The sequence below is a fragment of the Manduca sexta genome, chromosome 15 (assembly GCF_014839805.1).
Source record: "Manduca sexta isolate Smith_Timp_Sample1 chromosome 15, JHU_Msex_v1.0, whole genome shotgun sequence".
Classification (NCBI taxonomy): domain Eukaryota; kingdom Metazoa; phylum Arthropoda; class Insecta; order Lepidoptera; family Sphingidae; genus Manduca; species Manduca sexta.
Genome location: NC_051129.1, coordinates 7,014,987 through 7,031,064, shown reverse-complemented (window position 1 = coordinate 7,031,064; position 16,078 = coordinate 7,014,987). Strand labels below are relative to the sequence as shown.

Below are 16,078 nucleotides of genomic sequence, written 5' to 3'. Positions count from 1 at the left end.
GACATCTTGATATACTAAGATAGCTGCGCGGGACCGTCCATGAATATTGGTATTTTTCCACTTGACTTGCGAAAGAGTGGGTTTTGCTCCTGCTTTCTTCAACGAAGAAATCCATAAAGGATCTTTTCGCCTTAATAGCATCCAGGGAATGCGAATGATTTTTAGACGTTTTCTATTAAAATGCATTCTTATCTGGATGAAATTTAACACCGTAGAATGGATGTCTGAAAGCATAGTAGATGTCACCTTAAAATAGTTCTTAACACATATGAGGGCACTGGGTCAACAAAAATAAGTTTGTAGATACCTAATGTATATTTTCACAAATTATAATTAGCTTGTATTTAAGATATTATATATTATATATTGATAGTATTTAAGATATTATAATATTACCTATGCAAAGTAAAATTTTAATGGTCAATGCCTATTTAATTCCTTTTATTGATTGACGCTGTAATTCATTAAAATAAGTAGATCTAATGAAACTTCTCGCTACACTTACCTAATAAAATATGCTTTAAATTAATTCAATTGAACGTGCATGTATTGTTTGATGGTGCTTTATAATGCACCATCAAACAATACATGCACCGAAATTAATTGCCTTTGTTTTTATCTTTTCGTATCAAACTAGGGCTGCCATCACCTAAATTGCCGACGCCGGATAAACACGGCAAAAATCCCGGACATTTGTGCGAAATATGGGTTTTTCCCCGGACACCTCGGAAAAAACATTTTTAGCAACACACGGGGGCACCGGTGGGAGCATTCGATCGTCGACTATTTTGCCTTGCCTTCTTGAATGTGGGTTATTATCAATAAATTTTGAACAAGATTTATTTCAAGTTATCGCTTATCTTTAAAAAAATTGGATTTCCCCTGACAACAAAAGTGGCCGGGTGGAACCCGGACCCTTTTTAAAAACTCCTGCTGGACGGCCACCGGACGCCCTTCAAACTAGGATAAATCCGGGAAATTCCGGACGGATGGCAGCCCTACATAAATCTTATTTTGAAATATCATTGAGGAAATAACATGCCAGAACCATTAAATAATCAAAACAAGACATCAATCATAATTATATATTTTACCTCGTAAGTTTGATGCTTGCTATGAACTGTACTCCATAGTCGTCATCAGAATGTGAGGACACTTTCCAATCATCAGTGAGGTTGTAGGCTTTTAGGTTCTGCAATGACATTATTCATAGCTTAGAACTAATAATGAGTGACGACTGACACAAATTAAAATATTGTAAACTCATTACAACTAACCTCATCCACAATGCAAAACTGATATTGATTGACTGTTACATTTTTGTTGGCCAGTATGTTTACTAGATTATCAGGGGCGTCGTGGAACATTTTGCTTTTACGGAAATCTATAAAAAAAAACGAAAAATCAGTTAATTATTGACATTCGTGATACAACCAAACAGGGTTTAATATTTGTGGTACATTATATGTGTGATTTACAAGTCTCTCATTACCCAAAAGTTTCTTCCCTAATCATGAAGATGAACCATATAATTACAGCAACGCTAATTCTTTTAAATAAATAAATATTTGTATATATCATGCCTTTATCCCCCACAGGGTAGTTAGAGATGCAACAGGGGCATACAGTCTTCACCTAACGCAGATCCCATGATGTGATGGCGAGTCTATTGCTATTTTGGGCACAAATTCCAAACTTCTGGTTGATACTGAGAAGACAAACTCGATATCACTTTGCTCGACCAGAGATTCAAAACGGAGACCCCAGAGAGGCAGTCATACGACGGGTGTAAAACAACTATGCCTTCGGGGCAGTCTGGTTTCAAGGAGATCTGTTATTATGTTAATTTTGTATAATTGTGGCATTAATAATACTATTAATAAGTGAGTACCACCACCAGTACCCTCATGAAAACCTACGATTCCAGAGGCATCATTGAGTAGCAATTCTGTGATACAGAGTTACATCGTGCTGGCTTCACGAATTGCAACAGCGAAATTGTTATTTTTAATAGGTTTTAGAGCGATTATGTCATTTGCAAATTTTACCATTCCCATTAGGTTCATTTCAAAATCAATCATCATCCGTATAATCCAAGGGTAAATGAGAGAAAGAATAACACCTAATTCTATTTTCTTTCTCTCCATGGCCAGAAGCAAAAAAGAAAAAGCAATAATAGCTCGAAACCGAGGCACGTTCCGAATATTGGAAAATAGTCTCCGGCATCATTTATGTCCTTGGCAATCTCGTATATGTGCTGGCAGCGTCTGCATACCCATGGGATTGGTTGAAGTAAGTGGCTCCACCGGGAAACAGGACTCTGTAAAATTACAAAACGTTATTATACCTAATACATCAATTCTGTATTACCTATATATAATATACTGTCCCACTGCTGGACACAGGCATCCTTAACAGTACACAGGATATACAGTATAGAGGACTTATTTGACAAATTTAATAAATTACACTTAAAAAGTATTAAAAAAGAAACTCTTAACCGACTCTATCTACACTCATCTCTTAATATTAATCTAAATCACGATTTATTGTTTTTATCTTCATAAGAAATAACAGAATGTTTTAGTTTATATTGAAAACCTAACCAGAGATCTAAATATAACCCCATAATATGTATTTTATTTTTGAATAAAATATAATAATTACTATACTATTATTTGTAAATATTTTTTTATAAATATACGTAATATGAGACAATTAGTCCTTGGATCGATAAAATATAAGTATCAAATTAAAATAAATTTATAATGATACAAATGTTTATTATTAATTATATAAAACTTACCCATTTAATTTTTTCATGAGATCCCTGTAATATTCTCTATAGGTCTTACGACCCAATACCGACATTCGGAAGTATTATTCAGTAAAGCATCATCCGAACGAGCACTGAACAGAGTCCCTACCAGTTTGTACACCCTAGACCGCCATACCACCCAAAATCCCGCGGTGGCCTTCATCGGCGCATACGAAACTTTCCCGGGATATTTTGATACTCTAAGAGCTGCGCAGGACCGTCCGTGGATGAATGTACTAATCGTAAATGATAAGCGAATCATGGTCAATAAGAAAATAGAGTATCCGTGCAGTTTACTATGGATATGATGGCATTGGTCAGTCGCCCACCTGGCGCTGCTCCGCCTCATTCTGCTTACGATCCCGCTCAGCGCTCTCCGAGCGCAAAATACACTTGCAAAAAGCCATCTCTCGTCATGAACTTGGGTCGCTGACTATGGTGGATACTACGGCCTACAGCACGAGGCCTTCTCCGACGACTGCTCTAAGAGCAGTACATTGTAGACCTGAAGCTGAACACTCTTCGAGGATGTTGCCCGTATCCTGGCGGCCGTGGCCACAATGGCGATATACGGCGGACCTCTCTTTTCCGAATACGCAGACACCCTAACATAAGGACAAGGACCTCGTGGTAGATACTTATGAATTTTATTTTTATTGTAAATTTAGCTTTTAGGTAATTTTCCCATGCCTATTTTTTTTGTAGGTAGGTACACCTTTTCCTTTTCATCTTATTAGTTGGTTCCACATTTTCAGGTCCTATATTTATAAGTTAATTTCATAAATGGTTAAATTATTTTATGTACACCAATCTCACGATTTTAGGACATGCATTTATATAAATAAGGAGCAAGAGTGTAAGTAGAATTTTAAATAAAATTGGTTTGACGAATAATATATATGATAACCAATAAAAAATAAAAAAATATTATTTACATCCCAATGTCGTAAAGAGCGATTGTAATAATTAACCATTCATAACAAAGATAATCTACAAAGATAAGTATTTATACGAATAGGCAGACACAAATATGAAACTTAAAATTATTCCTCTGTTTGTTAAACGATTTTAATTCTGTTTTTTTTAGTAGCTATTGATGAGCACAATGGCTGTTGTTTTATTTTATTTCACCTATGATTAGATACATAAATGAAAGTGTTTTTATTTTAATTTACCAGAACAAAAGATATCCTTAAGGTGTTATTTATTGTAAAGTTCGCCAATCCAAGGGTTGATCGAGTGATCGGGAACTCTAGGTGCAAAAAACTATTTTGATAGAAAAAGAGCTTTACTCGCGCATTGGCGGCGCAGTACTTAAATATAGTACGTATGGTGAAGGACCTTTTTTTCCATTTAGTGATAATGAACGTAGAAAGCATCGAGCGACCATAAACATAGGGATCGGGAAAAAATTATAATTGTTTTTGTTTTTGTTCACAGCCAAGGGCACCTCGACTTAATTAAGGCTACCACTGGCTCTACTACTGCCACTGGCTTACCCTAGATGTAGATGCACTAACCGTCCGGTAGTGTACTGTCCACAGACTAATTAGAAAAACTGTTATCGTGCTTTCATAGGATAATCATCACCATGAATGTGATATTGTTGATCGAAGTCATGAATATTTCGAAGTGACTATAATTTTTTATGGCAAATTTTATAACTAGATGGTGCTACTGTCTAATAAGTTATTTTACTTTTATTAAATTTTAACACAAACGAAGTTATGCAGAATATATCCCAATTCGCTTACACATCTAACTGACTTTAATTTATTGTAGGTAAATCCGTTTATAGAGTAATAAACTTTAAAACTTATAAAAAAAATTAGTAATTCCTCAGAAAACATAACAGCAGGCGATATCATTATACTAAACTGACGTTTTAAGGCGTTTCTATTTCTTGAAGTTTCATTTCAATGGCGATTTTCTAGTTTAAGCGAAACAGTCTACAACATGTTATTTTCTCGCAATCCCCCAAATATCTATTCTTTGCATCTTTCCTGCGTAACAGTAGTATAAGTCATAGTGTAGCAAGTATTATAAGCAGACTGGCCGACTTGCCTATTAAGTTGTACCATTTCCGGCGGTAATTCGAAATCAAATAACTCACTTGCACGTTTGATAGCTTTCTGTTGTAATGCCTACTTGCTAATTCAGGATCCATTTAATATATATTTCTCTAAGAGTACCTACCCGCAGAAAAAAAGGAGCATAAATATTCTGCGCTTACATCTTGTAGTTTACATTAGCATAAGCTTTGCAATCGATGTAAATATATCCGTATTTAACATTAGGAATAAGATTTACATGTAGGATTCTGTTACTTACAATTAGATAAGTAAAAATATTAGGAGCGAAGTTATACCTCTGCACTCAAGAACAGTGGACGTTATTGCAGCTTTACATAGTAAAAAAGCACAAAATAGTCCCTATATCTTTTCACCAAAAGTTTTATTTAAGAAAATAATTATAGTCTTTGCTAATGTTTAAAATAATTATGATCATTTATAATTTTCTAATTTCGTCGTTCAATTTAATCAGTCGAAATAAACACCAATATAATCACAACATTATAAACAGTACAATATTAAAAGCCTGACAAGGCTTAAGGTGTAATGCTCTTTGGCTTAAGGCTACCTGTCAAAATCGATTAAAGCTTACGCACGCGTACTTTTCTATAGTCTACAACTATAATATTCTACACTACTTATATTCTAGCGGATTCTATATCCTGAGTATCGATAATTTTATGGAATAAGTAGGTACACCCTCAGGGTAGACCTTTAAAGCAAACACCTAATTATCTTTCATAATTTGAGTGTTGCCATAATAGATTGCTTCTTGTAATTTCTTTACGTTTTAGTTTTACAATTATTCAATAGATGGCGACAATATGGTATATGTATGTATATCAATTAATCAACTATAACAAGGCGGAAACCTTTTATTCGCTATACTCAAGGGGTTAGCTTTTTTTTGGTCACTACCCTGTCCAGGTAAGAAGCATGTTGTCTTTGATTAAGAATATATCTAGATGGAAACTTCAAACGCGCGCTCAGTGCACTTCGAGCTGTTACTGTATTTATACCTGCTGCTACGCGAATTTGTTTTGCTTAATAATTTCGCTCTGTGTCTTTAAAGTCTGCAAAACAACGAATAATGTCACTCATCACCGCTAACTTATATTATTTTATTGTCACTTCTTGCAAAATAAGCCCACTGACATAGGTATTTCTTTAAAGTACTGATTGTATATAAAATTCTTTGTTGAAAAAAAGATTATTCATTGTTAAATTTCTCATTAAAATATGAGCAATATTATCGCAGCAAATAAAAAGATGAATGCGTTATGTAGGTTATTATTGCACAGTTTCGCTTTCCTTATTTGCCTCACAATACTTTCATAGACTTTGTTACTGCTGTTTTATTGCTTTTATTTCATCTTTTGACTTTTAACTCAAATTTCATATAACGACATTACTTACTTTATTTTGCCTTTTGAAAAACTAAGCAAATTAAAGCGAAAATAATAAAAAAATGAATGAACCATTATTTTTGACTTGCGCCCCTTTGTGCGCTGTGCTGCGGTGCCACGCAACCTTTGTATCTCTGGGTAAAAACGGACCTAGATACTTATTGTTGTTAGTGTTTTCCATACATTGTTCTACTATTCATACATCAACCTTTGGTGCTTGGTACCCGTGACGGAACTGCATGAATTATCCACCTTACAAGATGGTTCTCCTTGCCTCTACCCTTCATGTCGTTGAGCTACCAGCTAGCATATTAGATATACCTACATAAGTTACTTTATAACGTTTTAAGCGAAACAGTAAATAGTGAACCTTTCATACCATACAAGGTCTTTACGCGGACGAATACCTACATAATTAATGTTATATTGGTTTAGCACTGTTATGATAAATCTTTTCAGCCAGTGCAATTATTAGGCAATAACTAAATCTCCTAAATAAAATCCAATGTCTCCGGACGCAAGCTCAGAGCAATGCCACCTAGTGTTTTGTAGGTAGTTCAAAGTTCGGATGGTGTTGCTACCAGTTCCTACCATTAATTAATGAGCAGTCGTGGCGCTTACCATAATTTCATCATACGTTCGCATTTTTAAAATTGTAAGGCTATAGTTGTGAGGTTAAACCATGGCCTCGGGTCGAAAAGGATGCCATCAAACTTTTAAAATTTGGGTTTTTGGATAATATCTACCAGATGGCGTACTATTGTTACATATCTATTTATATACTTAATACAAGTTCTACCTAATTTAATATTTTTCTTATTAAAACAGTAAAATATACATATTAATATATATTTTTTCTTTTTTTGAAAATTGTATCCAATTATAATGAATGACTAGTTTTATCACTACCAAATTTTTTGCCATATAAATATTTTTCTATCATAGCAATACCGCAATACTTCTCGTCAAAAGAAAAATGCCGCTGCCAAGAAGAAACGTAATGATAAAGGTATTTTGATAGTGAATTACAATAATTATCAACATCTTACGTATTTTAATGAGTGAGTGTTATATTCAAGACTTTATATCTGATAAATAGGTACTGTATTGAAAACAACTTAAATTTTAATGGAACATTTTGTTTTAGGTTGGTTTTCTGCGTTGACAGTGGAATTCGCGTATTTTCTTTTATACGTTAATATTTACGATATAACATGTTTGAAATGGTAAGTGTACAATTTGAATTGAGATAATACTGTTTAATGTTGACTTATATGAAGAACAGCACGCTATTTTAATGTAATATTGTATTGCAGAACGCAGCCGAGCCTATGCAAGTGGACGTTCCACCAGAGGACAATGAAAACAATGAGACAGAATGCTATGTAGTCGAGAATCCCACCTTGGACCTAGAAACCTACGCTGCTTCCTACACTGGTTTTGCAAAGCTTTATAGACTGATGTTTGTTGCAGACCATTGTCCATCTCTTAGATTGGAAGCTTTAAAAATGGCTATTTCTTATGTCATGACAACATATAATGTAAGCCTATACCAAACCCTTCACAAGAAGCTCGCAGATGCAGTGGCCACAGCTGGGTTGCCAGATGTTGCAGGCTCCCAGGACATTCCTGTCTTGGACACCATATGGGTTGAGTCAAAAACCAAAAAAGCAGCAATCAAATTGGAAAAATTAGACACAGATTTAAAAAATTACAAAACAAATTCAATTAAAGAGAGCATCCGACGAGGGCATGATGATTTGGGCGATCACTATCTGGATTGTGGAGACCTAACAAGCGCTCTTAAGTGTTATTCAAGAGCCCGTGATTACTGTACAAGTGGCAAACACATTATTATGATGTGTCTCAATGTAGTCAAAGTGTCAGTTTACTTGCAAAATTGGGCTCATGTGCTTAATTATGTTTCTAAAGCTGAAGGCACACCTGATTTTAATGAGGTTCCTGGCAAGGACTCAAACCAATCCATATTAACACGCTTAAAATGTGCTGCAGGCCTTGCGGAATTAGCAACCAAGAAATACAAATCAGCTGCCAAGCACTTCTTGGCTGCAAGTATCGATCACTGTGACTATCCAGAGTTACTGAGCAGTAATAATGTTGCTATATATGGAGGATTGTGTGCTCTTGCTACTTTTGATCGCTCTGAGCTACAAAAGCAAGTCATAGTTAGCAGTTCTTTTAAATTATTCTTAGAACTAGAGCCTCAGTTGCGGGACATAATTTTTAAATTTTATGAGTCCAAGTATGCCTCCTGCTTAAGGCTACTAGACGAAATACGGGATAATCTTTTATTAGATATGTATTTAGCACCACATTTGAACTCATTATATATGCAGATTCGCAACCGAGCATTAATCCAATACTTCAGTCCATACCTATCTGCTGACATGAGACTCATGGCCGCTGCATTCAATCGCACAGTAAATGCTTTAGAGGATGAATTGATGCAATTGATACTTGATGGGCAGATCCAAGCCCGTATTGACTCACACAACAAAATATTGTATGCAAAAGATGTGGATCAAAGGAGCACTACTTTCGAGAGAAGTCTGGCTATGGGGAAAGAGTACCAGCGACGGACATCCATGTTAATTCTCCGAGCTGCTATGCTTAAGAATCAAATACATGTCAAGGTGAAGTAAACTGTATTTTATATTTATCACACATAATCATCTAAAAGCTGATTCAAATGCTAGTTCAAGTTATAAGTGTCCTATAGGAAAAGAAATTCTAGATGTTGCAGTAAAAGAAAATTCTCAACTTCTTAAGCTTATGTCATAATTGCAATGTTAACTTCCAGCGCTCATTCTCTACTACAATGCAAGTAATCGCCTTTGTGCTTGTACAACCGCTATAGCCCAGCGACATAACCATCGAAACTGCACATTCACTACTTTTTATCTTCTAGCTGCTTCTTTATTGTCAACAATATGACAAGTGCCATGAGCAAGCCCATGCAATACATAAATTTAATTAGCACACTTAACTGCGTGACGGACATGTTTTAGTGGACCAAGCGAATTCCTCTTAATATCAAGTATGGTAAAGAGAGATCTATACTAAAATTATAAACGCGAAAGTACGAAAAACAAAAATGTGCATTGAATGACATTCATTATATTTATTTAAAAAAAAAAACAAGATTTTCAGTTTTAAGTCTATAACCAATCAATTGTTAGTTGAACAAACTTTATTCCAGGGGGTAGGGATTAACTATTGCACCAATAAAGCATGTTATTTTTTCGCGTCCATAGTACCGTTTAAAAATCGAATCTATAGGTGTGATTTCAATGAGAGCTGTCACAGGGCTCATTTGAAATCTATATATATAAAAATGAATTGCTGTTCGTTAGTCTCGCTAAAACTCGAGAACGGCTGAACGGATTTATCTTATCTTGGTCTTGAATTATTCGTGGAGGTCTAGGGAAGGTTTAAAAGGTGAGAAAAATTCGAATAATTGCCGGGAAAATCCTCAAAACAGCATTTTTCTATTTCCCATACAAACGTTTTCTAAATAAAATGGAGAGTCAATTTGTAATTTATTACCGCTGCATAAAGTTCAAATTCGCGTGCGCGTTGGAGGATCTAATATCGCGTTCTGAAACTCAACAAAAGTGAGTGAATCGCGAATGCGACAAAATTGCATAGTCTCAAAATACATAGTACATAAATAGTGGTCGGCTTCGAGAAACTCAATTTTAGCTAACTTCAGTTGTTAATATAATATATAACTCAAAGGTGACTGACAGTGATATATCAAGGAACAGCCCAAACCATTGGACGGATCGGGCTAAGACTTTACATGCATAAAGCTACTATGACGTAGGCATCCCCTAAGAAAGGATTTTGATAAATTCTACCCTTAAGGGGATAAAATAGGGGATGAAAGTTTGTATAAATGTTCTTAGATTTTCGACTGATTGAACTGAAATTATAGATTGGGGATAAAATTAGTTTGAACCTATAAGTACCGGGAAAATATGTAGCAAGACTTTTATCAAACAGTGGAATTTTATCCTGGAAAACACCTTCACGCGGGCGAAGCCGCGAGCAAAAGCTAGTTTTACAATATAATGTTCATGGATTCGTGGCGTTATGGCACTGAACCGACATCATAATGCCGGAACAAAGGTTTTGAGAGTATCTTTTATTTTATTTTATTATACATATTTTTATGAAATACGTATGACAATTATTTAAAAAAAAATTGGCGCCATAAACATTGGTGAATAATATGAGATGGTTTCCAAAACCTAGTCAAATATCCTATTTGTTTAAAATTAATGTTTTATTTTACCAATTACCTAAGTTTTATCTAAATTTGAATGCAAAAGTTCAAAGATTAACAAAAAGAATGCATTAAAATCGGTTTTCATGTAATAAACAACCTATTTACGAGATCTTAAGTTAAAGATTTGATTTTATTGCAGATAAATTCTAAAAAAGAAAATATAAATGCCCACACATCATAAATTACCCATCATGTAAGATCAGTTCATTCATTAATTTATCACCAATTTGAGGTTAAATTTTTCAATTTATATTTTTTTTTTCATTTTATCACTCTGAAGTTTCCAACATGTTGTTTTCATTCTAAAAGAACCTAACAGAATCTTATCACTTTATGATTATAACTAAAACTAAAATTCAATGGATTGAGTACCTAACGCCTACTATTGATTATGAAATAACATTTGCTCGCAAGTATCTTTATGAAGAAGTTAAATAGCTAGTTATTAGTTTTTCAGTTATCTACATTAATTTATTTGTGTCTAATTTTAGATCACAATTAAACAAATATACAAGCAGCAGCCTAGTATAATTTTATACAAATCATTAAAAGCTACTTTTAACTCCACTATAACTCAATTTTTTTTCTACATAAACACTTGAAATTTAGTTTGTAAATTAAAGCCCCTAAAATTATCTAGAATCGAGACATTAAACAGTATAGTTAGTTATAGACGAGACTAAATTTGTGCTCCAAAAGTTTTTACCAATTGGTAATTAGTCGTTGTCTTATTTGATATGTGCGTGTGACAATATGTCATGGCGTCCTTAGATATTAATTTACAAGATTTTTAGTTGAAGAAAAACGTAAAATAATTAATAATCATGGATATTTCTGCCTTTAAAATTTCGTCATATTAAATTTTAAAGGCCGAAATATCCATGATTATTAATTATTTTACGTTTTTCTTTCAACTGCGAGAACTAATCACTAACTAGACGTGAATTTAAATTCTTTACTTGCCAATACTTGTTTAGTTACCCAGATTAAAGGTGAAACAAAATGTAGGAAAATGGACCTTGAGGTATCGCCTTAATAGGTACAAAAATAAAACATTTGCAGAAAATATGCTAATATGGTTATGAAAGTTAAAAATCAGGATATAGAAAAAATACGAAGTGTTTTATATTGATGTTTTGCTATTTTATAGTAGTTTTGCCAATGTACGCTCTATATAATATTAGAAGTCTTTATCTAAAATTTCATAAATATAACTTATACGGTAATTCAAATACTAACATTTAAAAATCGGCAATTTTATCAGTAACTGTTTAACATATAGTTCAAAAACCAATCTCACTACTATATGACCTAGAAAGTTGAAATTTAGCATGTGTATAGAAAGCAAAAAATCTAAAAAAGAATAAACTTTTGACGATTTATAATATTTTCCAAGTAATAGATTTTTATAAACACCTAGCGCCTTTCGAAATTATAATAGCAACAACTTTTTTTCCTTCGTTAGAAAGTAGGTTCAATGTTGAACAATTACTTTGATAGTTTTGTATACCCAATTATTAATTACTTATAAAACTAAGACAATTAATTATATCACAAACCGCAACTGGCATCGCCGGCAATTACCAACAATCTTGCTACGTATTTATACTTGAAAATAGTACATGCATCGATATATGTACTACGTAAAATATACGTCAATGAGTACATGTTCGTAATTTACAACAGCCCAAATGCGATTCATGTTGTCTGTAGATGTTTCATTAATATTATTATCGAATTTTAATTAACATAATTACTATAAAAATTATAAAAATTAGTACGTTAGGAAAGATTCATCAGCGCATTTATTAATAAGTTAAAGCAAGTTACCCCAAAGCAGATTGTTGGGAAATATTTAGTTTGCCGGCACAAAGATTAATTTTACAGATCTCTCATGAGTAATATTTTTTTTACCAAAAGTAATGATATCCCAACAAAAACATAAACGTAAAATATGGGAGCATATGCCAATATCAAGAATATTATCCTTGGTCACCAAGTGCCGATAAAAGAATTGAGATATAAATTGGTGCCAAACCTTGTAGATAATCCTAAAATTTATTTACACACACACAACATCACGCATTTTATCCCCGAAAGGGTATGCAGAGGCGCAACCATGGCACCCATTTTTCGCCAAGTGTGTTCCGTCCCATGATGTGATAGGGGGCGAGCCTATCGCCATATCGGGCACAAATTCCAGACTCCGGGCTGATACTGAGCAGAAAAACCCAAATATCACTTTGCCCGACCTGGGATTCGAACCCAGGACCTCAGAGCGCTGCCGTACCGCGCATGCAGTACAACTACGCCACCGTGGCAGGCAAAAACAATATAAAAAAAAAAAACAAATTTTTTTTTTTTTTTTTTATATTGTTTTTTCCTGCCACGACAAATCTTGAACTGCAATTTACACGAAGATACCTACTTTGTGTAGATGATACGACTGCACAAAAATAGGAAATTGTATTTATTATTAGAAAAAAAACAATTAATTTCGTTTTAAATTTGTTTAAGAATGATGTATGTTCTTATAAATATTTTCAGGATTATCTACAAGGCATAGTACCCTTTCACATCTCAATTCTTCTTTCGGTAGTCGACAACCACGCATATCTATCTATACTATTATATAAAGCTGAAGAGTTTGTTTGTTTGTTTGTTTGTTTGTTTGAACGCGCTAATCTCAGGAACTACCAGTCCAAATTGAAAAATTCTTTTTGCGTTGGATAGCCCTTTGTTCGTGGAGTGCTATAGGCTATATATCATCACGCTATACCCAATAGGAGCGGGGCAGTAATGGCTAATCTCAGGAACTACCGGTCCAAACTGAAAAATTCTTTTTGTGTTGGATAGCCCTTTATTCGTGGAGTGCTATAGGCTATATATCATCACGCTATGACCAATAGGAGCGGAGCAGTAATGACTAATCTCAGGAACTACCGGTTCGACCTGAAAAAATATTTTTGTGTTGAATAGTAGGTACTTTGTTTGTGGAGTGCTCAAAGTTATATATCATCACGCTATGACCAATAGGAGCGGAGCAGTAATGAAACATGTTGCAAAACCGGGGAAAATTATGAGTTTTGAGAGCTTCCGTTGCGTGCGCTGCGTAAACGGTTAAAGTTATGCAACAGTGATGTATGACGGGATTGTTCCTCTTAAAAAGTTCTAAAAAATATTATTATAAAACAAAGTCCCCCACTGCATCTGTCTGCCTGAACGTGTTAAACTCAAAAACTACCCAACGCATTAAGATGAAATATGGTATGAAGACAGTTTGAGACCCTGGGAAGATCATAGGCTCCCGGGAAACTACTTTTTATATAACGGAAAACTTTAGCCTGAAAAACTTTATAACGCGGGCGGAGCCGCGGGCAAAAGCTAGTTTTTTAATATTAGCATTGACATCCTTATTTCACATTTATGTTTTGACGGAATTTTAGTTTACATAGTTCCTAATAAACTTATCTACAAGCAAATAATTTCCGCAATAGCTAAAACAATTGTGTAATAAATAAAATTAAGTCGTTCTGAGGGATAGCGCTTGACCCTTTCGATGTGTGCACTGTCATTTAAAGGAGTAAACTAAATATTGTGATTTAAAATCTTCCTGTCCAGCATTACGCGAATAGAAGCAGTGATACAGCTTGGCTGATTTTTCTTAAATTCAATTTATATATTTTTATTTTCAGAATGTTGGCCGCGACACGGGCCCTCAAAGTGGTGAAGCGCCTGGTTCCAGCACTAGCATTACCCCTCGTTCTTTCGACACAGTGCCCTTGTGATGAACTATTCCTGTAATAGTCGGCTGAACATATACATGACTATTTAAATACATTCCTACTATTTTGAACTGCAGAACAAAACTATAAATACTGCCCACATAAGGGCGAAGGAATGTATGTATACAGTCATGACAATTAGATCTTATTTAAAAAAAACTTTGTGTACTGATTAATACCCGCTTTTATTTTATTTAAAGATTTTCAAGGAGTAGACTTGTCGTTTACCTAATTTGTCTGTGCAAGCAGCTGTATTGATTTTAAGAGAAACTATTTCTCACAAAACGAGAACCGGTAAAGCTGGTGCAAAACATCATTTCACAATATTGTTTATACTGAATTATTCTATGTAACCACAAAATATGTCTATGTAATTTTGATTAAAAGTAACTATGGCATAATATGTATTTTATTTATAAAACAACATAGAGATTTAACAGTTCTTGAGTATTTCTTACTGAAAACGAGGTACTTCTTTGTCAATTTGCTTATCTCTGACATGAGAAGCCAACAAAGCATACCACGGCTGAGGCTAAGGCGCCGAGGGCGGTTAAGAATATGTAAGATAGCTTTTGCCCGCGGCTCCGCCCGCGTTTTAAAGTTTTTCAGGCTAAAGTTTTCCGATATAAAAGTAGTAGTTTCCCGGGGGCCCGATGTTCTTCCCAGGGTCTAAAACTGTCTCCATACCAAATTTCATCTTAATACGTTAGGTAGTTTTTGAGTTTAACACGTTCAGGCAGACAGATGCAGTGGGGGACTTTGTTTTATAATATATTTTTTAGAACTTTTTAAGAGGAACAATCCCGTCATACATCATTGTTGCATAACTTTAACCGTTTACGCAGCGCACACAATGGAAGCTCTCAAAACTAATAAATTTTCCCCGTTTTTGCAACATGTTTCATTACTGCTCCGCTCCTATTGGTCATGGCGTGATGATATATAGCCTATAGCACTCCACGAACAAAGGGCTATCCAACGCAAAAAGAATTTTTCAGTTTGGACCGGTAGTTCCTGAGATCAGCCATTACTGCTCCGCTCCTATTGGGTATAGCGTGATGATATATAGCCTATAGCAATCCACGAACAAAGGGCTATCCAACGCAAAAAGAATTTTTCAGTTTGGACCGGTAGTTCCTGAGATTAGCCATTACTGCTCCGCTCCTATTGGTCATAGCGTGACGATATATAACCTATAGCACTCCAGGAACAAAGGGCTATCCAACACAAAAATATTTTTTCAGTTCGAACCGGTAGTTCCTGAGATTAGCGATTACTGCTCCGCTCCTATTGGGCATAACGTGTTGACATATATAGCCTATAGCATTCCAGGAACAAAGGGCTATCCAACACAAAAAGAATTATTCAGTTCAAACTCCTAGTTTCTGAGATTAGCCGTTACTGCTCTGCTCCTATTGGTCATAGCGTGATGATATATAGCCTATAGCACTTCACGAACAAAGGGCTATCCAATACAAAATGATTTTTTTAGTTCGAACCGGTAGTTCCTGAGATTAGCCATTACTGTTCTGCTCCTATTGGGTATAGCGTGATGATATATAGCCTATAGCACTCCACAAACAAAGGGCTATCCAACGCAAAAAGAATTTTTCAGTTCGGACCGATAGTTCCTGAGATTAGGCATTACTGCTCCGCTCCTATTGGGTATAGCGTGATGATATATA

General features: G+C 34.7%; 1 protein-coding gene across 2 annotated transcripts; it reads left to right on the top strand.

The window, feature by feature from the left end:
• The first annotated feature begins 7,224 nt into the window (after nt 1-7,224).
• LOC115450457 (COP9 signalosome complex subunit 1) lies at nt 7,225-14,794 on the top strand. Of its 2 annotated transcripts, none has more exons than XM_030178490.2 (4): nt 7,225-7,305; nt 7,444-7,522; nt 7,613-8,950; nt 14,304-14,729. In XM_030178490.2, exons 2-4 carry the CDS (start codon nt 7,511-7,513, stop codon nt 14,394-14,396), a joined length of 1,443 nt encoding a protein of 480 aa, XP_030034350.1. In that variant the 5' UTR covers nt 7,225-7,305; nt 7,444-7,510; the 3' UTR covers nt 14,397-14,729. The 2 variants fall into 2 exon arrangements, with proteins under 2 accessions (XP_030034350.1, XP_030034342.1); XM_030178482.2 differs by having other exon boundaries at nt 7,232-7,357; nt 14,304-14,794.
• Nucleotides 14,795-16,078: the final 1,284 nt, after the last annotated feature.

What these genes read in the sequence shown, in the direction of transcription:
- LOC115450457 (XM_030178482.2), top strand. An exon ending in AGAATCAAATACATGTCAAG is followed by an intron (nt 8,951 to 14,303) that starts GTGAAGTAAACT and finishes TTTTATTTTCAG; the next exon opens with AATGTTGGCCGCGACACGGG.